Raw genomic sequence first — 24,105 nt, forward strand, 5'->3', positions numbered from 1 at the left:
CGTCGGCCTGCGGACTAAAAGGTCCCAGGTTCAATTCCGGTCAAGGGCATGTACCTTGGTTGCGGGCACATCTCCAGTAGGAGGCGTGCAAGAGGCAGCCGATCGATGATTCTCTCTCATTGATGTTTCTAACTCTCTATCCCTCTCTCTTCCTCTCTGTAAAAAATCAATAAAATATATATTTTTTAAAAATAAATAAATAAAAACTCCCAGAGATTCACTTACCTCAGTGGTCAGATCTTGTAGAATGTCACCTAGCAGATCATCCTTGGACAAATCTATAGCTTTCTGGAAGGTAGAAAGGAAGGTAGAATGAAATAGTCCTGCACTTCCCATTTTCACCCAGAACACATGTCTACGAAAGGAAGAACCGAATCTCTTCCGTCTTCACTGAGTACTCATCTACCAGTCACAGGTATGAACAACCATGTGCGTGTACATCACTCCCAAACCTAGAGCCCCCATCCTCTATTTCCATGATCCTCCTGCTAATCACTGAAATCACTACAGTCAGTTCAGCTTTCTTATTCAATTTTCTTTTCTATCTCCAAGTTCCAACCACTGAGGTGCCTAAATTCACCTACAAATCTACATTCAAATTAGTGATAGAAATTTGGGAAATATTACTCAAATATTTGAGCTCAAACATAGAGAGCACCTATTGTCTGTATACTCAAACACTAAATTATTTTCACAAAAGGAAAGACAAAATAGAAGAAAAACATAAAACTCACATCACCAGTTTTCTTCCCGGCACTGGCAATAAACATTGACTTGATATTGTTTGGTTTTGTCACCACAGACTTCTTTACATTCTTCTTTTCTTTGTTGCGAGTTTTACTATTGTTTACTGTTGGAATATAAATTATTTAGAAACAAGCACTGCCAAAAACCAAAATGAAAAAGTCTAGTCACCTGCTCTCTGTATATGAGAATTTGAGAAGAAAACTGTTAAGAATTCAAAATACAAAAACATGAAACTTTATGCAAGGTAGAGATGGAAGAATTTTTAAAACAGCTGAAATCAGGAAAACTTGGGCTGAATGTTATTTCGAAAACTGATGAAAATACCAGTAAAATATCTGGATAAGTTACTAAGTGTAACTGTTTAATTGCTCTTGTTAGTGTGAATAAAAATCTTCCTAAAAGGTGGGGGGGGGGGGGTTCTGTTTTACCCATAGAAATCAAAAGATCAAGTTCATCTGAAGGCAGGGGATTAGCCTCACAGTCCCCATGAGATTGCCTTTTTAGCAGTAGACTGAATCTGAAAAGGCAACTAAGCTTTAAAAAAATAGGATTATCACTTATGATATTGCAGCATCCTAATTTCCATTTTATGAAGAATAGCAACTATATACACGCAATATGTTGTAGCAACACTAAACCAATAGAGACATTTACACAGTAAAGAACAACCTGTGCCATGCTCTTATGATCATGTGAATGTAAATCACCTGTGAACTATTCTCGTAGTGTCAATTTTACTCTTGCTTTCTGAGTCATTCCAGAGCAGTCTCTACCTTAAAAAGACCTCGAATGAATATAATTAACTAGATAACTGCCACGCGTCCAAAACGGAAAGCATCCCACATGCCACAATATTTTGAGTTTAAAAAATCTATAGATGCTTATGGCGTACAAAGGTTTAATATAGTGTGGTGGTGGCACAGGAATACATAGAACAGAAACAGAGAGTGTACAAAAAGACTCATTTACTTATGGAAATTTAGCATATAATAAAGGTGGCATCTCATATCCCTGGGGACAATATGGATTTTTTTAATAAGTAATGCTGGCTACCCATTTGTAAAGAAAGTAATCAGCCCAGCTGGCATGGGCTCAGTGTTGAGCGGCAACCTATGAACCTGGAGCTCACGGTTCCATTTCCGTTAAATAAGAAACAAGTTTATAGACAAAACAGAAGAAAATTCTTACCATGTTTCACAGATAAAGGACCAATTTCTCTAATATTAAAAAAGCCCCAAACCCCAATAGGAATCTATACTAATAGCAGCTTAGGTGTTTGTCACGCCCTCACGCATCACACCCTAACGAGATGATGGTCACAAGATGGCCACTCGCACAACGGAGGCGGGGCTCGGCAGAGGCAGCGGGTTGTGGCAGGGGAGGGCAGTTGTGGGCAATCAGGCTGGCAGGCAGGCAGGAAGGTGAGCAGTTAGGAGCCAGCGGTCCCGGATGATGAGAGGGATGTCTGATGTCTGGTTTAGGCCCAATCCCTGCAGTCGGACATTTCCAGAGGGGTCCCAGATTGGAGAGGGTGCAGGCTGGGCTGAGGGACACCACGCCTCACCCCCCGTGCATGAATTTTGAGCACTGGCCTCTAGTGTGGGTAATAAACACAAATATATGGCTCGCCTAAAAATACAGGCATATCTCATTTTACTGTGCTTGACTTACTGTGCTTCATAGATGTTGCATTATTTACAAATTAAAGGCAAGACCCTCCACCATCAAAAATATTATGCCTTGCTTTATTGCAATATTCACTTTATTGCAATGGACTGGAACAGAACCCACAATATACCTGAGGTATGCCTGTCTATATAAACAACTATAAGTTTTATGAAAAAAATGCCCAACTACATGTGTAAAAGAAATGCAAGTGAAAATCACAAGATGTCATTTCTCACATATTAGAGCGGCAAAAATGCAAAAGCTTGACAACAAACTCTGTTGGTGAAGCCATGGGGGTCTAAGCAGACATTCATACATTGTTAATGGGAGTGTAAAATTAGACAACTCCTACGGTGGAGAATTTAGCAATCTATATACATAAAAGTCTAAGCGACCGGCTGACCAGCCGACCAGGTGATAGTTATGACACACACTGACCAACTGGCCTGTGGAGACCGGGCCGAAACCAGCTCTCCAACACCCCCCCGAGGGTTCCCAGATTGCGAGAGGGCACAGGCCAAGCTGAGGGACCCTACCAGTGCACGAATTCTCCTGTTTAAGGAGATGAAAAAGCACATGGGATCATTTCATTTCATTCTCTTTGTCACAGACTAACAAAAACTAGGATTACACAATTAGCCATACTGCTACCAATATGGTACCAGTGTGTAGAGTTACATAGTTTGTCAGAAACCAGGAAGATAGTCTAATTTAAGCCACGAATGAATAAATAAATAACATTACACATGACAAAAAAAATACACATTCTTATTTTCTATAAAAGGGAAGACAGGAAGAATAATCAGAAACTATTAAAAATAGTTACCTGTGGAGATGAGTAGGGACAAGTAGAAAGCATAGGAATTAGAGTAAGATCTTACCTTAATATCTTGATACAATTTTAATTTTTAAATCACAAAAATGTTTTATGATATTAAAAAAAATAAAATGAAAACAAAAAGAATTTTTTAAACTAAAATTTGAATACAACAAAATAAACCTATATAGTAAACTGATGATACAGCACACACACAAAAATGACTTCCACACAGCTTTTGAAGACAACACTCTGACTATACAAACTTAACAGGTTATATGCCAAGAATAAAATTTCAAAGAAATGACAAACTTTAGAAAGGTTGTTGGTAGAGGTATTATAGATTTAGTGATTCTAAAATTTCCAATATTATTTTGTGAAATTTTAGAAGACAAGGGTTTTCATTGGTCATTAAGGTAGATACAAATAGAGAACTGGGGAAGATGAAGAACGGTGTAGGATTGGGTTTCAATCTAATGTATCAGTACAGACTCACAACATAAACAGACATCAAATCTTTTAGTTCTGCCGAAACCGGTTTGGCTCAGGGGTAGAGCGTCGGTCTGCGGACTGAGGGGTCCCAGGTTCGATTCCGGTCAAGGGCATGTACATTGATTGCGGGCACATCCCCGTGAGGGGTGTGGAAGAGGCAGCTGGTCGATGTTTCTCTCTCATCGATGTTTCTAGCTCTCTATCTCTCTCCTTTCCTCTCTGTAAAAAATCAATAAAATATAATTTAAAAAAATAAAGAGACATGAAAGCTAAAGTGGACTCTGCATTTTTAGAAATAGCTATGAAAGACATTACTAGGTTAACTGGGAAAATCTTACTATGAACAATATATTAGATAATATTATGAGAATGGCAAATAGACAAATGTCCATGTTCTTAGAAGGTAACTGCTGAAGCACTGTACAAGTGAATTGTCATGGACAACTTACTTTCAGTAAATTCACCAAAAATTAAGTCTCTGTATGTGGTTGTGGGTAGAGTGAAGAGGGAGAAAGTGAACACATATTGCAAAATGTTAATCTACAAATTAGGGTCCAGACTTTCTGAAAAGGGCAAGACAGCACAGAATTTAGACTTTGAGGCAACGTAAGTCTCTCTTACGCTGTTTGATATTCTTCTTGGCATCTTTCTTTTTAAAAAAAACATTCTTTAGAAATGTAAAAACCAGTATTAGCCCAAGGACTATACAGTAACAGGCATGATATCCTCCTAGGTTAATGAAAATGGGAAACTGGTGATGGCTACACAACTCTGTGAGTACATTAAACACCATATGTGTTTAAATGTATGTATACTTTAAATAGGTGAATTGCATAACATGTGAATTATATCTCAATAAAGCTGTTTAAAAATAAACCGCTGTGAGTGGGCCATAGTTTGCTGAGAAAGAACTAAACCAGAAAATAAGAGAATTTTCCCTTATCATCTGACAGAAACTAAATCAGGCATGTTTACAAAAAAAAAAAAAAAAAAATGTTTGCCAGTAATTGTTCAGCTAAGATAGTCTGACACATCCATTCATTATCATTTTAAATTTCAATTAAACAAAGCAAGTAGATTAAGTTCTAAACCTTATTGAAGTACTACACTATTATCAAAGAGCTAAAATTCCAATTAAAAGGCATCACTTATCTAAGTCAGCAAGTCTAAAATGACTACAAGACTGAAAAATTCCTGCCCTAGCCCGTTTGCTCAGTGGATAGAGCATCGGCCCCAGGACTGAAGGGTCCCGGGTTCAATTCCGGTGCAGAGCACGTTCCTCGATTGCAGGCTCAATCCCTGGCCCTGGTTGGGGCTCGTGTGAGGCAACAACAATGTGTCTCTGTCTGTCTGTCTGTCTCTCTCTCTCTCTCTCTCTCTCTCTGTGTCTGTCTCTCGTGAGAGGTAACCAACAATGTTTCTCTCTCTCTCTCTCTCTCTCTCTCTCTCTCTCTCTCTCTCTCTCTCTCTCTCTCTCTCTCTCCTTCTTCTCCTCCTCCCTTCCACTCTCTCTAAAAATAAATGGAAAAATAACCTCAGGTGAGGATTAAAAAAAAAAAAAAAAAGACTGAACATTCTAAAATAGGAAAAACCAAATTCTTTGGACAATAGAAACACAAAACTTCATTTCTTGTATTTTTGCTTTTTCATTTCTTGTATTTTTGCTTTTTATATTTAATTTTCTAAACAACTATGCTCCTCTCAATATAATAGAACATTTCTTCTACCTAAAAACAATCGTGATAGGTACGCTTCCCTGAAAGGAAACAGTATCAAAGTACCAAGTCATCTCAAATTTTAAACAGTTCTTTAAATATCAACATGGTGTCTTCTGGAAAACAAAATGTAGGTACCTAGTCCTTGAGAATCAAGGGCATCATCTTCAAGGTCATCATCAAAAATCTCTCGGCCATCCTCCACATAGCCGACACCATCTGCAGGAACAAAATGTAACATTGGGATCAAGTTTCTAAAACTGGCCAATATGTTAGCCAGGACCATATCACAAAATGCATAACCTTTAGACCCACTCAGATGTTCTCCCCGTCCTGTGCCATTTTTAAGTGAGCAGAATCCTGTTCAAATAGGTGTCAGACAAAACAGCACCCACACAAGGTTTCCGAATTAAAACCAAAGGCTAGCTACTATACAGACATCCATCGTTTTACTCTGCTTCGCTTTACTGAGCTTCCCCAATGTTGTATTTCTTTACAAATTGAAAGCAAGGCCCTTCACCAGCAAAAAGATTACAGCTTGCTTTATTGCAATACTCACTTTATTGTGTGGTCTGGAACCAGACCCACAATCTCTCTGATGTATGGCTGCACCTACCTAGGTCAGCTGGGGAAATGATTTGGCCCACAGGATCAAAGTCTACTACAGAAAGTACTTTACAGTAGTTTTACTCTACCAGAAGCATCCTATATAATAAAAGGCTAATATGCAAATCGACCAAACAGAGGAACAACAGGTCACTATGTCACGCACTGACCACCAGGGGCCAGACACTCAGTGCAGGAGCTGCCCCCTGGTGGTCAGTGCACTCCCACAGGGGGAGCACCGCTCAGCCAGAAGCCAGGCTCATGGCTGGCAAGTGCAGCGGTGGTGGCGGGAGACTGTCCTCCCTCCGTGGCAGTGCTAAGGATGTCCGACTGAGGGCTCCCAGACTGTGAGAGGGCGAAGGCCAGGTTGAAGGACCCCCCTGACCCCCGAGTGCACGAATTTTGTGCACTGGGCTTCTATAAAACATAAAAGAATGAAGATCACAAGCCCAGAAAAGCACTTCATTCTATGAGGGAAACTGGCACTAGAGCTGAGTCTCATTACAGAAGCAGAAACATACTAGCAAATAGTCACAGGTGCAGTCTACACCTTCTCCCTGTGGTCACCATTCTCACGCCCAAGAAGTCACACCGCACTAGCAGAAACCTCGAACTTTCCATAAGTGGTGGAAGAACACATGGGCCACCCTTTGCATGGTGCTTTGCACTGCCCAAGGCAGAACTCACGCACATAGTAATGCAGTCTTCACAGCCATTCTGTGAGCTAGTTTTCTTATCCCCGCCTTACATGGGGATAACACACAAGTACATGGCTCCTCCTGGTTTCTACACAGCCATTTCCTGGAGGATTTATACTACATCCTGAGGAATGTGCCTGGATTCTCCAAAATGCCCCTAAATAAATGTTCTATTGTTCTGCTTCCAAACAATGTATTTGAGGAAAGTCCAAACCAAAGGTATGATCTTTACAGAGCTTTGCATCGACACATGTAAGGCAGTACGAAACACAACTAAGACAGTGCCTGGCAGGCAACTTCTTCCTACATACCATCATCCACGATCCAGTCATCATCCTGGCGTGCCTGAACTAGCTTCGAATACTGTTCTTCATCAACCTCTTCATAAACACTTGTGAAGTCCTCGACCTGCCATCACACAAGTTTGAGAAAGCTTCAAATGGAGTGAAAGCGTTAAACAATTCTGATGTGAAAAAAAAATTGTCAAAATTGAAACTGGAACGGCAGCCTGAAGGAATAGCTGCAACCAAATCATGAGTTCTGACATTCAACACCACTGCGGGGTTTTCCTTAAATAGACATCAATTAGCTTAGTATTCCTTTTAGGTGGGTGTTAACATAAGATATTAAATTATTCCATTAGCATAATATACTTGTCACACCATCAATTACTCATCTACTTCATAAAAAACAAACTGAATTATAGCCAATTCTTCATTAGCTGCTTTGGGGATTATTCACTTATAATTTCTAGATTGGTTTCTCCTGTACTTAGCAAACCTGTAAGGCATGTCACCTCCCTCTCCACCAGCTCAGGTTGCCCTGCGCACAGATGATAATTTTAATAACTATTCATCCAACCAAATATAATTCGAAAGGAAAAACCTCACCCTTTAACCCCCTCCAAAAGATAGCAAAACACACTATATTCCAGATACACTACATATGGGTTTTGAGTGATTTCTGTGTGAATTACCACTGATCCCCCGCCTTTCTCAGGTCTTACGACTGCAGAGACACAAAAACTGAGCTACTGGAAGCAATCTAAGGTCCATCAATAGACAAATGCATAAAGGAGTGGTCTATGTATATAATATTACTCAAACATAAAAATGGATGAAATCTTGTCAGTTGGGACAACATGGATAGACTTTGCAGGCATTCTGTTAAGTGAAATAAGCTAGAGAAAGGTAAGTATCATATGATTTCACTTATATTTGGAATCTAAAAAACAAAACAAAACCAGACTCATAGATACAGAGAACAGACTGACGGTCGCCAGTTGGGGAGGGTGGATAAAATGGGTGAAGTGAATCAAGAGGTACAAACTTGATATTAAAAAAAAATAATAAGCCAAAACCGGTTTGGCTCAGTGGATAGAGCGTCGGTCTGCAGATTGAAAGGTCCCAGGTTCGATTCCGGTCAAGGGCATGTACCTTGGCTGCGGGCACATCCCCAGTGGCGGGGTTGTGCGAGAGGCAGCTGATTGATGTTTCTCTCTCATTGATGTTTCTGGCTCTCTATCTCTTTCTCTTTCCCTTCCTCACTGTAATAAATCAATAAAATGTATTTTAAAAAAAATAAGTCATGGGCATATAGTGTATAAGATGGGGAATATAAACAATATTAAATCAACTTTGTAAGGTGACAAAATTCAAAAGGGGAATCATTCAAAAACCATTTCGAGGGTAACTGCAGAATATAGTGTTTTGCTAAATTTGAGAGGGGGATAAAAGGAGATTTTCCCGTTTGAATTATATTTGGTTGAACAGTTATTCGACTTATTGTGGTGGTCATTTTATAAAGTCTATAAAGTCAAATCTCCATGCTATACACCTGAAACTAATACAGTACTGTATAACAATTATACTTCAGTTAAAAAACAACAACGCTGAGCAACTTGGAGGGCAAGTCCAGAGAGTGGCAAGTCCTCCAATCATACAGGCTGTCCTACTGCCAGAGCCCTAAAACACCGTGAACCACTGGCATGAATAGAGCAGACCACCTCAGCCCAGTTAAAGCAACAAATGGAGCAGATGCACACCACTGCTGCAGCTGCCGTGGTGACAGGCCATCGCCTTCCCAGGTGAGAATTTGGTGGGCTGGTTAGCAAGTACTTGGATGCCTCTTTAAAAATTTCCCCCTTCACACCCTAGCCAGTGTTACTCAGGGTTAGAGAGTTAACTTGCGCACCTAAGAGTCTCGGGTTCAAGTCCCAGTCAAGGGCATGCCCCTGGTGTTAAGTTCAATCCCTGACCCAGTCAGGGTTCACAGAGGAGGCAACCAATTGATGTCTCTCTCTCTCATATTGATGTCTATGTCTCTATCTGTCTCTGTCTCTCTCTAGTCCAGTCTTCCTTCCTCCCTCCTTCTCTCTCCCTCCCTCCGACTCTCTGAAAAGTAATGGGGAAAAATCCATCAGGTGAGGATTAATAACAACAAAATTTGCCCCTTCTCTTGACAGTTCTGCCTTATCAAGTGGGGGTAGTGGTGGAGGAATTAACTAACTCCAAAGACCCTAAGAAAAAACACCTGGACACCAAGCTTTGCAAGTACAATGGTTAGAATGACTGGATTTCTGCCATAATTTCAGGACTAAGCTTTGTTTTCACCTCCTGTTTATTCTATAGGGATCACTGGCAAATGTTGGCTTTCTACCATCTGATAACAGAAACTACCTGCCCTAGCAAATTAAGTTTTTGACAATTCAAACACAACTAGGATAATTAATATCTAATTAATATTGCTGTACTGACCAAAAATTTTTTTTGGGGGGGGGAGGGCAGGTGATTTTTGTTGGTTGAAGTCTAAGGGGCATACTCTGTCTCTTATTTAATCAACTCACTTATTCAAAAAGATACCAGAAAACTTTTCTTAAAAATCATTTTGAGAAACAAGTCATTTTGACTTTATCTCTAAAATCATTGCTACTGCTCAGCATGAACTCTTAGAGCTATGCAATTAACATCAGTGATTGAAGAGAAATCAAGCACATTGTGTAAACATCTGAAATGCCCCAGAGAACTCCTTTATAGAAGTACCTAAAGGGGAAAGTGGGTTGGAGGGGGTAGGTGGAGATGGGGCAAAGAGGGGGAACAAGTGCCAAAACCGGTTTGGCTCAGTGGATAGAGCATCGGCCTGCGGACTGAAAGGTCCCAGGTTGGATTCTGGTCAAGGGCATGTACCTTGATTGCGGGCACATCCCCAGTCGGGGGTGTGCAAGAGGCAGCTGATCGATGATTCTCTCTCATTGATGTTTCTAGCTCTATATCCCTCTCTCTTCCCCTCTGTAAAAAATCAATAAAAAAATATATTTTTTAAAAAAGAAGGGGAACAAGGACAGAAAGAGACCTTGCTTGGGGCAGTGGGCATATGACACAGTGTACAGATGATGTTTTGTTGAGTTGTATACTTGAAACCTGTATGGTTTTGCAAACCAATGTCACCCCAATAAATTCAATAAAAAATGCTTTACTCCTGTTTTACTATAATCCTTTTAGCAGCCCTTTATGGTCTGGTTGACTCACTTAACTTCTTCTGCTTGCTTAATTGTCCAATACAGTATAGGCCATGGTCCAACATGCACATTGTGAAGCCTGAGTTCACATCAAGGCTCTGCCTCTGTGACCTCAGATCTATCAGATGCAAAATGCTCTGGATTATAGCATCTAACTTTATATAGTTGTTGGAAGAATTAAATATATGACCATATTTGTAAAAGCACTTAGAATAGTGTTAACAAAAAAAAGTGTATTAATTGCTGTTATTTTCTAGTATTAATTAATCACTTTCTGGCCCCAAGGCAGTGAAGATACTCAGGGAACGTGTTGAAGGGGAAGCTAGACAATGCTGTGCAGATGGTAGCTACTCTGTTTCCACCTACAGGTCATAAGCAGTGGGTACAGGAAAACAGCCAAAATGGCATGACATTATATCTTACATCCGGGCACAGCAGAAATAAGATCCAAGTCACCACTGCCACTCCCCTTGCAAATGAAATTAGGAAAAATAATTCTCTCCAAGTGCTTAGCTAGACTGCTCAGTACCTTAAGAGTAAAGTAAAAGCATCTCTATGCCCCGCCCCCCCCCCCAACAAAGCCATGGGATTTATCAGAGATGTAATGTATTTAATAAGGAAAATATAGAACTACTTTCATTTCAGAATTGTGGAAGCATCTGTAAAGTGCCTTACAGGAAGTGGCTATGAATTGGATGAAGCACAAAGGAAAAAAAAAAACAGGAAAATGATTACTTACTTCATATTTATACTTCTCACCAGCTTTAGCCTTTTTCAGTCTTTCTAGAGCTTCCTGGCGCCCTTTCTTTGATTTCTTTTCTCGCCGGGACCGAGATGCTACAAAGCTCCCTGAATCTGACACAGCTGGAAAAAAAAAAAAAAAGCCAAATTTACATGAAATGTCACAAAATTGTCAGCCATCTTGCCTCAAAAGCAGAGGAATTCAGGTCAGGAATTGAACCTAACTTCCAGCCAATAGTAATACATAATTCTAATATTATACAAATGAATACTTTTTATGATGTAAACACAGTAAACCATTGATTTTGTGGACCTCGATTTAACGGACTTTGGATTTAGTGCACAAAATTTCTGGTCCGTATGTCATATATAAAAATTAACACCTTGTTAATACTAAAATGCTTTTAACTACGATTTGCTTATAATTAAATTAGCAGTTTATTTTCTTGTTATTAATTCAGTTATTTCTAACAAATTTTAACAAACAGGCCACATATGTTGGAAAAAACACTAGTAATTTCGCCGACATAAATAAATACATATCTACAATTATAGTCCACATATTTAAATCCAAGAGTCACCGCTTGTAAATAATGTTCTGCAAATGATTAGCACATGATCACACCACATCTCCCAAGGTAACTGGTTCTGTTGTCTCATAGCGTGACTTTCTGTAGCAGTTTTACAGAAAGTCACGCTATGAGACAACAGAACTGGCAAATGTTCAGCCATGTGCATTTGTTTGCTCGCAGTGACTGGTGAATGCACACGTTCACTAAACCTGTTCAGTATAAATTTAAAATTACAGTAATCCATATAGCAAACCTGTCTGTGAAATTAGATTTTTCATACCTACTTAATTTTAATTACAAACGTGTCTACATAAGTAACAACAGGTAAGCTAATTTGTCAATGTTTTAACATACACATTTGGAAAACCTACTTGATTATATAACAGACTTTCAGCTTTAATGGACACCCCCTTCCCCCAAATTAGTCCATTATATCAAGGTTTTACGTAATTCACCAAGTTCATGGCCGAGCCTGTAGCTCCTGTGACTCTTCAGAGATTTTTCTCTGCGATACAGTTGAAACAACTAAAGCAACTATTATTTTTTTTCCTCCAAAAAGAAAAAAATTCAAATTCAATTGATCTCTTATAGACACGAGAGAAGAGAGATCAGCTAGTCCAGTGGTTGGCACACTGCGGCTCTTGAGCCACATGCGGCTCGCAAGCCTCGGTTTGCTGCTCTGTTGACTAAATGAGTTTGCCGACCACTGAGCTAGTCCATAACCTTTCCATTACAAATGAGGAGCCTAGGAGAGTTATAAAAGAGTTGTATTCCATTAATCACCATTTGACATGACTTAAGGAGCACCTGCTCTTTGCAAAGTACTAGGTGCTCAGTGAGATATGGTCCCCATACTCAGAGAACTTAAGATCTAAAATGGGAGATAAATAGCAACTAACTCTAAAACAATCTTTAGAAGTCATGCATGCCCTAACATGTTCAGCCCAAGTATCTGGAATTTCAAAGGAGGGGTAAATTGGGGTTGGAAGAATGAAACAAAGATGACTGAAAATATTCTTGATTTCTTCACTGATTTCCAGGCCTCACTTAGTTGGTTAGGGCAGTGGTTGGCAAACTCATTAGTCAACAGAGCGGCAAACCGCGGCTCGCGAGCCACGTGTGGACCACTTGTTGTGGAGCAGTTTGCGGACCACTGAGTTAGGGCATTATAGGATGATGATGAAAAATTACAAAGGTTAAAATGTTTTGTCAAAAATTACTGAAATACCAGAGGGCTTCAGTGTTCATTCATTCAACTTTTGAATTATTCATGCTTTTGGTCATTATACTCTGACCACCTCACACACATACTGAACAGATTTCATCCACATAATTAAGACTTGCATATACCAGCTAATGAATAACCAAGTCAAGTAAGACAGTGCTGTAAGTTTAGGCTCAGCATGACTGCCATCTATGCCTGTAAATTTGAGTATTTTATTGTATTTGGTGCTAATTGTTTTATAAAAAGCAGCAAGCACAGAAAAGGAAAAGTATTGATAAGAGGCATCCTAATAGCTCTAACCCCACTGCAAAATTCTTAACAACATTAAGTGGTTTGACTAAGTGTTTGACTGAAATAAAAGATGCAATTTAAAGAACATGTACCAAATGCTGGCAATAAACTACTAAAAACTGCATCTCAAAAGTGAAGCATAATTAGAGATCTTATTTCTTCTAGCTTCCTGGAATTGTAATCTCTATAACATCTCAGTCTATTGTTTGACTTTCACATTTGACTTTTAAATCCGTTTTAGAGAGGCATTAAGTAAAAATTAAGGAATGCAGGTACTTAGTGATGACAGCCACGAAATCCTGGGTGTCACTCAAACGATTTAAAAAAATGAGCAGGCCTAGATGAAATGGTATCGGAGAATACTGAACATGACCACTAGGAGTGAAAAGTAGGCCTCAAAGTGTTGCCTTTAGGATTCCTTGACTCCTCTTGATTAAAATAACAAAATCTATAGTCTTCAAACGGACTCACTCCACAGGGGTGCAATAACAAATATTACAGAGTTTAAGGTGACCAAACGTCCTGATTTTTAACAATTTGTCCCGCGGCGTTTTAAAAAAGTCCCCATGGTGAATATAATAGAATCAGAGGTATGGAAAGGGAATGAACTGACGATTCTCGGGGGAAAAGGGGAGATGGGGATGTGGGAAGAGACTGAACATAAACTGTGCACCTATGGATGAGGACAATGGGGGTGGGGAAAGGGCAGAGGATGGGGTGGGAACCTGGTGGAGGAGAGCAATGGAGGGGGGGGGGGAATGAGGGACATTTGTAATAATATGAACAATAAAGATTTATTTAAAAATAAGTAAATAATAAACAGTTGCCACTAGGCAAAAAAATAAAATAAATAAAAGCTTAATATGCTAAAAAAAAATAATAATAATAATAAAAATTAAAAAGTCCCGATTTTTTCTTTTAAAAAATCGGGACTTTTTAAAGACGCCGCGGGACAAATTGTTAAGAATCGGGACTGTCCTACCAAAAGCAGGATGTCTGGTCACCTTAACAGAGTTGCTTGTCCTCAAGGTGGTCACAGTCAAATAAAGCAAAAGGACCTGAGACTCCCACCATCATATAAACAGCGTGTCAGAGAAGAGGTAAGAGCGTGGTCCTGAGGAAATGTGAAAAAGAGAACCGTTCATTTGGCTCAGAAATCAGGGAAGGCTTCACAGGAAGTTCCCAACACAGACCCAGCAAGAGGAGTAAAGCCTTACCATCAGAGTATATGGTAAAAAGAGGCACCAGCACAGGAAAAGGCAAGAGCCAAATTACAGAAGGATGCAAATGCAAGGTGTGTTCAGAAACCGGAAGTCAGTGTGGCAGGTAAGACGTGAGAGTGTAGACTAGACTAGAGTAAGCGGGAGACTAGCTCAGGGAGAAGCAGCACAGCCCAGCTCTGTCACTTACTGGACAACATGAGATCACACTTGAACTTGCTAAGCTGCAGTGGCCAGCTGTCTTACAGCTGTTTAAGCTGCCCAGCATATGAACCTGCTTGTGAAATTATAAGTCTTTTCTAAAATATATTTTTATTGATTTCAGAGAGGAAGGGAGAAGGAGAGAGAGACAGAGAGAGAAGCATCCATTATGAAAGAGAATCATGGATCGGCTGCCTCCTACACTCCCACACTGGGGACAGAGCCCGAAATTCGGGCATGTGCCCTGACTGGGAATCGAACCATGACCTCCTGGTTCATAGGTCAACACTCAACCACTGAGCCGCGCTGGTCAGGCTCCCCTAAAAGTTTTGATGGGACACAGAGGCCATGTCCTACTACTGAAAAGACAGATGCTCTTTCCCAGACACCCCTGCGGCTAGGGCATGGGCATATAAAATAGACTTTCTCAATTAGAAACACCTGCTCAGACTTTAAATCAGAAGCCAGTGTCAAAAGGAAAGGGGATGGGCTAAGGGAAGATTCTATAAGTAGCAGCAGCTGCAGGAGGATTAAATAACAGTGCCAGCAATGTTAACCAGAGCTATAACAAGCTATAACCTCAAGTACTTGGCCATGGTTGGCAAGGACATCCTCACTGCAACAGTTTTGTGATACGATTTTAATCACTATTCTTGGCTAATCAACCCCCAGGCTGACTCTCCAGTCCTCCTGGAGTTTCTGTGAGCAACACGATATCCTTCGAATAAATCCTTTTCTGTTTCAATTCGCTAAAATGGGAAATAACTGACAATGGCTTATTGTGTTTTCTTTTTTGTTTTCATTTTTATTATTTTTTTTATTTTTCAGTGGTCAATGAAATTACAAAATTGTAAAAAAAAAAAAAATAGCTACAGTTGATTTTTATAGCTTACACCTAAGGACTCAGACTAATGCAGAGCCTCAGGGTGCTCATCTCTGAAATGGGGATAATCATATCTGTCATTAAGTTGTTGCAGATTAAGTGAAGATACTTGACTTTGTACTCAGTAATGTAAGAGAAGCTCATTGCATGTGTGTATAGATGCAGGGTAGACACACACAGAAACACACTACTTAGCAGTAACATGGTCTAGTGCATGTTTCCCAAACTTTTGACATATGTGTACCCCTTCTATAATTTTCGTAACGCCGAGTACCCCTCGTACTCATGAGAACGTAGAATTAGGCGCAGCTAAGCACGGTGCAGTGCATATCCCCACCGAACTCCGGTGCAACGCGTACCCCCACCAAACTCTTCCCGTGCCCCTGGGGGTATACTTTGGGAAACACTGGTCTAGTGTCTAGAAAACAAAAATATAACAAAGCAGTGTTCTCAGGGAAGCTTCAATATAGCACTGCATAAAATTAGGCGCTTAGGCCTAGCCCGTTTGGTTCAGTGGACAGAACGTAGGAAGTGAAGGTGGGGCCCAGTTCAATTCCGGTCAAGGACTCATGCCCGGGTTGTGAGCTCCATCCCCAGTAGGGGGCGTTCAGGAGGCAGCCAATGAATGATTCTCTCTCATCACTGATGTTCCTATCCCTACCTCTCCCTTCCTCTCTGAAATAAACATATATTTTTTAAATTTAGGCACTTACAATCTCAACTCCATGAAAACAAAAAGCATGTCCAGCTTACCTGCCAGACATGCCTGGCAGAATGCCTTTGCATCGTAGGTACATAATACATATTTGCTGAATGAAAAAATGAACCACTCACTGCACATGCTGGATTTAATCATTCAATTCTCCCTGATCCTTTCTCATATATAAAGCTAGTTATAAACCTTTCACTTTTCACTGCCATTGTCAAGGTGCCCCACCGAATACTTGAGGGGAAAAGGCCTAGATTTCCAGTTCTGGAATGTCTCCAATGCTTCACATAGTAAGTTAGCAAAAAAAGAATAAGCGTTAAAAAAAAAAAAAAAAAAAGATCCAGTTACAAAAATGTAATACGCGATCAAAATTACCATCTGAAGTACCCCCGTCCTCCTCAATAGCAGACAAATAATGGCCTTTCAGATAATCTTTCAGTCTGCTCTAGGAAAAATTCCAGTCACAAGTCTCCAGCAACACTTAATCAACACCACGACTTAAGAGGGGTCTCAAGATTGCACAGTGCCCTCCGGAGAGTGATTTCTTGATGTGCACAGATGCTGCACAGTTTTTAGGGTGACGAAACAGCGTCGTGGCAAATCACTCATGTAGGGCTGCAAAGACTGTGCTCACGTCCTACATCCCATTTGCAATGCAGGCTAGTCAACTGCCTGAAAGAAATTGCCCTAAAAGACAAAAGGCTAGAAGAATACATGGAAATCTGATTCGCATCGAGGTGAATGCAAAGGAAGTTGATTTGAAAGCAAGTTCTCATTAATAGTGACGCGTTTGAGTGACAGGAGACGCGTGGCGCCTCAGCTAAGAAAGGGAAGCGTCTGATTGTCAGTTAGAAGTTCACGTAAGTCACACTGTAGTTGAACACTGCTCAAAAAATCAGAAATCAGACGAACCCATTTGCATTTTTGTACTCTATTTTTTGAAATAAAGAGATTACCACTGAAAACCGAGTGGTCTAGGCTATCTGAAATGCTGCTGAACGCATACTTTTTTTAAAGCTTCATCAGCGAAGACTAGATCATGAACACTATTTCAATGCAATACTTGAACTTCCAGAGGATTTGAAAGGAAAACTGTGAATGCATAAAGTAGAAACCCAGCAGCTAGAAAGACAAAATGCACCTGTATGTTCTGGCGACAGCACTTAAAAGTTTTCTTTACAAAGTATGACAATTCCCTGGGAGTTTCTCTTAAGGGGATAACATACATTGTAGCCCTCCAGTGCATAGTTGGGATGGCAGTAGTGAAATACTTTCAGCACACGACTCATCAAAAGAAAAAAACACAAAACAAAACAAAAAGAAAGGCAGGCTAGTGCGAGGGGACGCCGCCTCCCAAACAAAAAGCCCCGCAGGCGGGGGCTGCCAGGGGCAAAGGGCCCAGCAGGCGAGCCCCGTCCTACACCAGCCAAGTCCCAGCCTCGACGACCAAGGTCCGCGCCCCGCGCCCAAATAGACCCGCCTAACGACCGGGGCGCGCGCCTCCTTCGGGAAAAATTCAAAGAAACCCACCCTCTAGCCTCCACCACCCGCAATCATGCCACGGTCCCCGCGCTCCCAACCCGGGAACCCGCGTGGCCCCAGCTCACAGTCGTCGCCGTGCACAGGCGCCATGGTCCGGGAGTCTCTGGATTCCGCGCCAACCGGCCTGAAACTGGAAGGAGGGCAGAGACGGGCGCCAGCCTGCAAGCCAATCAGCAGCTCGGAAGGCCGCGGACTTCCGCCCGGAAGGCCCCTGACGCACCGCGCCACGCCAGGCCCCGCCCCCTGTCTTCCCGCGAGCGCGCGGAGGGAGACCCGCGGTTGACCCCCCAGGGGGGGAAACCACTCCAGCTGAGCCGGAGGGGAGGAGAGCTGGGAAAAAGTGCGGTCGGGCGCAGGAAAAGAGCCGCCTGAGACGCACTGCGCAGGCGCACCCATCCGGATGGGAAAAGATACGGGCGCGTTGGAGCAAGGGTTTTGTGGTTCTGAGAGGTGATTTTCGCGGAAAAGAAACGCGGGCGGGCAGTACGATGGGCGTGGCTGGGAAAGCCTGGGAAAGCGACTGCCTCCTGCTGTGGACTCAGAGTCTGGCCTGATACTTAGCTTCTCAGAGTGTGAACACAGTCGCAGTGAGACACATACACACACACACACACACACACACACACAACACATACACATATAGCCACGTAAAGGTATGTGCACTATCTTAGCCAAACGACCAAAAGTAGCATCACCAATAAGAAATAATCATGCCGATTTGGCTCAGTGGATAGAGCTCGGCCTGCGGACTGAAAAGTCCCGGGTTTGATTCTGGTCAAGGGCAAGTACCTTGGTTGGGGCACATCCCCAGTGGGAGGTGTGCAAGAGGCAGCTGATCAATGATTCTCTCTCATCGATGTTTCTAGCTCTCTAGCCCTCTCTCTTCCTCTCTGTAAAAAATCAATAAAATATATTTAAAAGAAATAATCGATCATATGCCTCCTAATGTGATGCACTTGGAAAAAGGAGCATCGCCTATATAAGGAGCATCGCCTATATAACAGTAGTCTTCTTGCAAAACAATGTTTAACCTGAATAGAAGCATGAAGAAATCATCAGACCTATTCAAAGCATAGGGCAAAAGACATCTGGCCTGGACTCCAGCAGAATGTCAATGCTATGAAAAAGAAAAAGGGCTTTAGATTCTTGTGTGTGGTACGAAGCATGCAATGTATGTATCTCCTTTATTGTTTAACAAACAATAAGGACAGAAACATCTGCATGTATATCTTAACAAGAGAACACTAATTAAGCCAAGAACTTAGAATGAGAATTAACCATCTTTGAGTACCATTTTATGTGGAAGTAATTTTAGCCATCAAGGCCTCTTCTCAAACTCATCAGTACATAATGTTCTTGGCACCGTCCCCCTAGAGAGCAATGTTAGATCCATGCCCTCAAGTAATTCAACATGAATTATTGACCAATGGGCGAATCTTTTGTGATGACTGAGCCCTGGATCATAATGTAAATATGCAGTTTATCATGAATAAAACCTGTCCCAAAGACCAACAGCTCTATACTAACGCTTTGGGACCTTCTAAACCAGCAACGTGAAGTCACACTTGGAAATAGAAAACCAGAATCCACCTGTGAATTATTAAAGGTATTGAAGCAAAGTTAAGAAAGAATTATGAGGCCTAGGGCCTAGGCAGTTTGGCTTAATGGATAGAGCATCGGCTCACAAACCAAAGGGTCCCGGGTTCAATTCCAGTCAAGGGCACATAGCTTGGTTGCAGGCCCCATCCCCGGTCCTCTGATAAGGGCAACCAATGGATGTGAGCCTCTCTCACATCGATGTTTCTTTCTCTCACTCTCTGTCTCTCTTCCTCCTTTCCACTTTCTCTAAAAAATATCAGTGGAAAAATATCCTCTAGTGAGGATTAACAACAAAAATAAAACACCTCTATTTAAAAGAAAAGTCTGTCATTAAAAATATATATATGACCTAACCGGTTAGGCTCAGTGGATAGAGCATCGGCCTGCAGACTGAAAGGTCCCAGGTTGGATTCCAGTCAAGGGCATGTACCTTGGTTGCGGGCACATCCCCAGTAAGGAGTGTGCTGGAGGCAGCTGATGGATGCTTCTCTCTCATTGATGTTTCTAACTCTCTATTTCTCTCCATTTCTCTCTGTAAAAAAAAAAATCAATAAAATATATATATATATTTTAAAGAATTATGAGTTAGAACACTAATCATATAGTCAGTCAATAGTGGATTATAGCCAAGGATGGCAGCATGAAGGCTTCTTAATGTACATATGGCAATAAAGTTTAGGGCTGTAGTTCTCAATATTGGCTGCAAATTAGAATCACATGAGTAATTTGTTTAAGTGCCCACTTTTCCCCACCCGCAGCTATTAAATCATAATTTCTTAGGATGGAGTTCCAGTGTGCAGCCAATGTCAAGAGCAAGGGATCTAGACAAGTAATTGCCTTACCTGTTAGTCATCTGCAGGATGGCTACCCTGGACATAAATATCAGGTTGAATAATATGTGGTCATTTATACCTGGATACACTTTTTTCTGTGAGTGAGGGCTCATCTCCCATCTGTCCTAAAGACCTTCACTCTTCAGTATCTTACAGCATTTAGTATTGTAGTTTCCTATGAATCAAATGATATCTGGGTTACCTAAAAGACTCTTATGTAAGGCCAGAACTACTCCAAAAGATCATCCTCAAAACAAAAGGTGTTCAAAAGTGGGGGAAAGGCACATGGTTTGCTTCCAGCTTTGGGCTATTGTGAATAATACTGGCATGAATGGCATGTTCTTTTTAAAAATATATTTTTTTATTGATTTCAGAGAGGAAGGGAGGGGGAGAGAGAGATAGAAACATCAATGATGAGAGAGAATCAGCTGCCTCCTGCACAACCCCCAGTTGGGTCACATGTGCCCTGACTGGGAATCAAAACTGTGATCTCACCCTAGCCAGTTTGGCTCAGTGGATAGAGCGTCAGCCTACAGACTCAAGGGTCCTAGGTTCGATTCCGGTCAAGGGTATGTATCTTGGTTGTGGGCACATACCTGGTGAGGAGTGTGCAGCAGGCAGCTGATCAATGTTTCTAGCTCTCTATCCCTCTCCCTTACTCTCTGTAAAAAATCAATAAAATATATTTTTTTAAAAATAAAATAGCTATGATCATCTGGCAAATAATTTAAAAAGAAAACTGTGACCTCCTGGTTCATAGGTCGATGCTCAACCATTGAGCCCTGCTGGTTGGGCAGCATGTTCTTTTTAAAAGCAAAACATTTTACCACTGAATTGTCTTGGCACTTTTATCAAAAATCAATCTACCATATATATGTGAGTCTATTTCTGGATTTTTCTATTTTGTCCCATTTATATGTCTATGCTAATATGTCTTGACTAATGTAGCTTTACAGTGTCTTCAAATCAGAGAGGCTGAGTTTCCAGCATGTTCTTTTATTTTTTTCAAAATTATTTTGGCTAATCTAAGTCTTTCATATTTTCATATCATTTTTAGTATGAGGTAGTCAATTTCTACCAAAAAGTTTGCCAGTGTTTGGACTGGGTTTGTATTGAATCTATAGATTAAATTGAAGAAAATTGATATTTTTTAATGATTTTGAGTCTCCCAACCCATGAACACAGTATATGTCTCCCTTTTAGCACATGTTCTTTCCTTTTTCTTGGCAGTCTTTTAAGTTTTCAGTGGACACAACTTCCACATGTTTCATTAAATTTATCCTTAAGTCGTTCATATTTTAATCCTGCTTTGAATTGGTATTGTTTTTTAAATTTTCATTTCCAGTTGTTTGTTGCCATCTAAGATATATAACTGATTTTTTACAGAGAGATAGCCAGAAACATAGATGAGAGAGAATCATCGATCAGCTGCCTCTTGTACACACCCCTCCCCCACACTGGGGATGTGCCCACAACCAAGGTAAATGCCCTTGACCGGAATCGAACCCGGGACCTTTCAATCCGCAGGCCCACGCTCTATCCACTGAGCCAAACCGGTTTCAGCGACATCTAAGATTTTAATGGCAGAACAAAACAGATAACCAACTTTCTCTTCACTCAACTAGGGCAGGTGGCACAACTGTGGGGACATAATTTTATTTCTTTGGCATTTTTGCTGAATTGTCCCTTATGCAGAGAAGAGTGTGGAACATTACTAATGAGCCACCCAACATTTTGTTTTCCTTTGGAGCCTGGCATAGAGCTTGGGAGCAAACACATTTTTAAATTGGCACCCTGCTTTTAATTTCAAGACCCTGGCACAAAGTGCCCTAACTGCCTACTTTTATTTCATGACATTAAAGTCCATTTCCTCAAATCAGAAGTTTGGAAACATCAGCTGAAACCGGTTTGGCTCAGTGATAGAGCATCGGTCTGCAGACTGAAGGGTCCCAGGCTCCATTCGAGTCAAGGGCATGTGCCTTGGTTGCGGGTGCATCCCCAGTAGGGGGTGTGCAGGAGGCAGCTGATCGATGTTTCTCTCTCATCGATGTTTCTAACTCTCTATCCCTCTCCCTTCCTCTCTGTAAAAAAATCGATAATATATATATACATATATATATATTTTTTTTTTTAAAAAAAGAAGTTTGGAAACATCATATGTTGTTCTTTTCCTCTGTAGCTTTTCACAAGACATGTTAGTGTGTTTCTCTTGCAATCACCCATTTAGGCAGATGGCTCTATCCACGGTCAGGAATTTGGAGGTGGAGAAGTTCTGAGAAATCCTTAACTTGTGGCCTCACCCACAAAATAACTTCTGGAAGGGTCACAGTTGAAGATAAGGACTCCTTTTGCCTTGGTTGGTGAGAGAATGGGAGAGAGGACAGGGAGGAGAAAGAACAAGCTGGGTTATCTGGTCAAGGGCAGACATTTGGGCATGAAAGGACTTCTGGGAAACAGCAAAAACCCTGGGAAAGATGTAGTGAAAATTACAAAATGTATCATGTTCAGTTTTCCTCCAAGTCAGTTACACATGCAACGTCAGTTTTTCCGTTAGGAGGGAAAAGGTCTCCAAAACCCCAGCAATCCATTAAACTAATAGTTATGAAGTGAGGAGAAGAAAACATTTTCTTTTTTTTATATATAAATATATTTTATTGATTTTTTTACTGAGAGGAAGGGAGAGGGATAGAGAGTTAGAAACATCGATGAGAGAGAAACATCGATCAGTTGCCTCCCTGACCGACGTGCCCTCAACCAAGGTACATGCTCTTGACCGAAATCGAACCCGGGACCTTCAAGTTTGCAGGCTGGTGCGCTATCCACTGAGCAAAACTGGTTTCGGCAAGAAAGCAATTTCTTTTACTTGGCTTGTCACTCTGACATCTTAGGGAAGTTTTGTTAATGGCCCGAAGGATGGATAAATGTGTGTCTTAGTGTGGAGCTTAGTTCTTTCAGCAAGTTTCTGCAAATTAAAACCCCTGTGTGGCTGAGGGGGTCCCAGGTTTGATTCCGGTCAAGGGCATGTACCTTGGTTGCAGGCACATCCTCAGTAAGGGGCTATGCAGGAGGCACCTATCGATGTTTCTAACTATCCCTCTCCTTTCTTCTCTGTAAAAAAATCAATAAAATATATTTTTAAAGAAACTCCTGTATGCCTAAAAAGAAAGCTTATAAATTCCCAAGTTCCTTGCTCCCTATAGTTTCTCTGTGCATCAATTTTTATTTGACATTAGGTATTCTTCAGATCCAAACTCCATTCTCAGACTTTTGACGACAAACTACCTATAATTAACTGTAATTAAAATAACAAAATGCTAATTGCGCCATTCATTTCTATAGTAACTTAAAATACCTCTACCTGGGCCTACTTCTGACATCTGTAGGAAAAGTCACCCTTCATCCTCCAGAGCAGGGGTCTTCAAACTACGGCCCGCGGGCCACATGCGGCCCGCAGAGGAGTCTGACCCGGCCCGCCAGGTTTTTTGGGCAGTGAGCGCAGCCGAGGTGTTACAGTAGGAATTAGTAGTTCATATAGTCCGGCCCTCCAGCTCTCTGAGGGACCGTGATCTGGCCCCCACTTTAAAAAGTTTGAGGACCCCTGCTCCAGAGAATCTAGTCGTCATCTTTAGTGAAGCTGTGGGCCATATGAGTTGGTGATGGCATCAATATTTTACCAATGCTCCTTTGTTCATGTCATTGCTATCTCACTCAATATACTAGTATTATTAAACACAAAAACTCTATAACTCAATCTAGCCTTGTTTATTTAACAATATACGGGGCTGTATTGAAATTTGAGAATTGCTTCTTTAAGGTTTACTATGCTGTCAAACTTAAAATCGTATTCATTTTCTGGAAAGGACTAGTGTTGCTTAGCATCATATCCATGTTTGTTGTACCTAATGGAGCTTCTGAGTTTTGTACTGCTTCACCGGGGGGGGGGGGGCCGCAAACCATATCCTATATAATAAAGAAGTAATGTGCAAATTGACCATCACTCCATCACACAAGATAGCTGCCCCCATGTGG

General features: G+C 41.1%; 1 protein-coding gene and 1 long non-coding RNA gene across 2 annotated transcripts in view; one reads left to right on the plus strand and one right to left on the minus strand.

Annotated features, from left to right (window-relative positions):
* The window catches only part of POLA1 (DNA polymerase alpha 1, catalytic subunit), a 311,394-nt gene extending 293,553 nt beyond the window's left edge, over positions 1–17,841 (minus strand). Inside the window, exons 1-6 of the mRNA XM_084869425.1 lie at positions 17,710–17,841; positions 11,000–11,124; positions 7,055–7,151; positions 5,578–5,658; positions 735–850; positions 226–288 (exon numbers count right to left, since the gene is read on the minus strand). Of these exons, the coding sequence (XP_084725551.1) occupies positions 226–288; positions 735–850; positions 5,578–5,658; positions 7,055–7,151; positions 11,000–11,124; positions 17,710–17,734 (507 nt within the window). The 5' untranslated portion in view covers positions 17,735–17,841. The remainder of the gene's footprint in view (positions 1–225; positions 289–734; positions 851–5,577; positions 5,659–7,054; positions 7,152–10,999; positions 11,125–17,709) is intronic.
* Positions 1–24,105, plus strand: part of LOC311614722 — a 520,998-nt gene that overhangs the window by 284,702 nt on the left and 212,191 nt on the right. The gene's annotated exons all lie outside the window — the stretch shown is intronic.

The sequence above is a fragment of the Pipistrellus hanaki genome (genome assembly GCF_964339955.1).
Source record: "Pipistrellus hanaki genome assembly, chromosome: X".
NCBI lineage: Eukaryota > Metazoa > Chordata > Mammalia > Chiroptera > Vespertilionidae > Pipistrellus > Pipistrellus hanaki.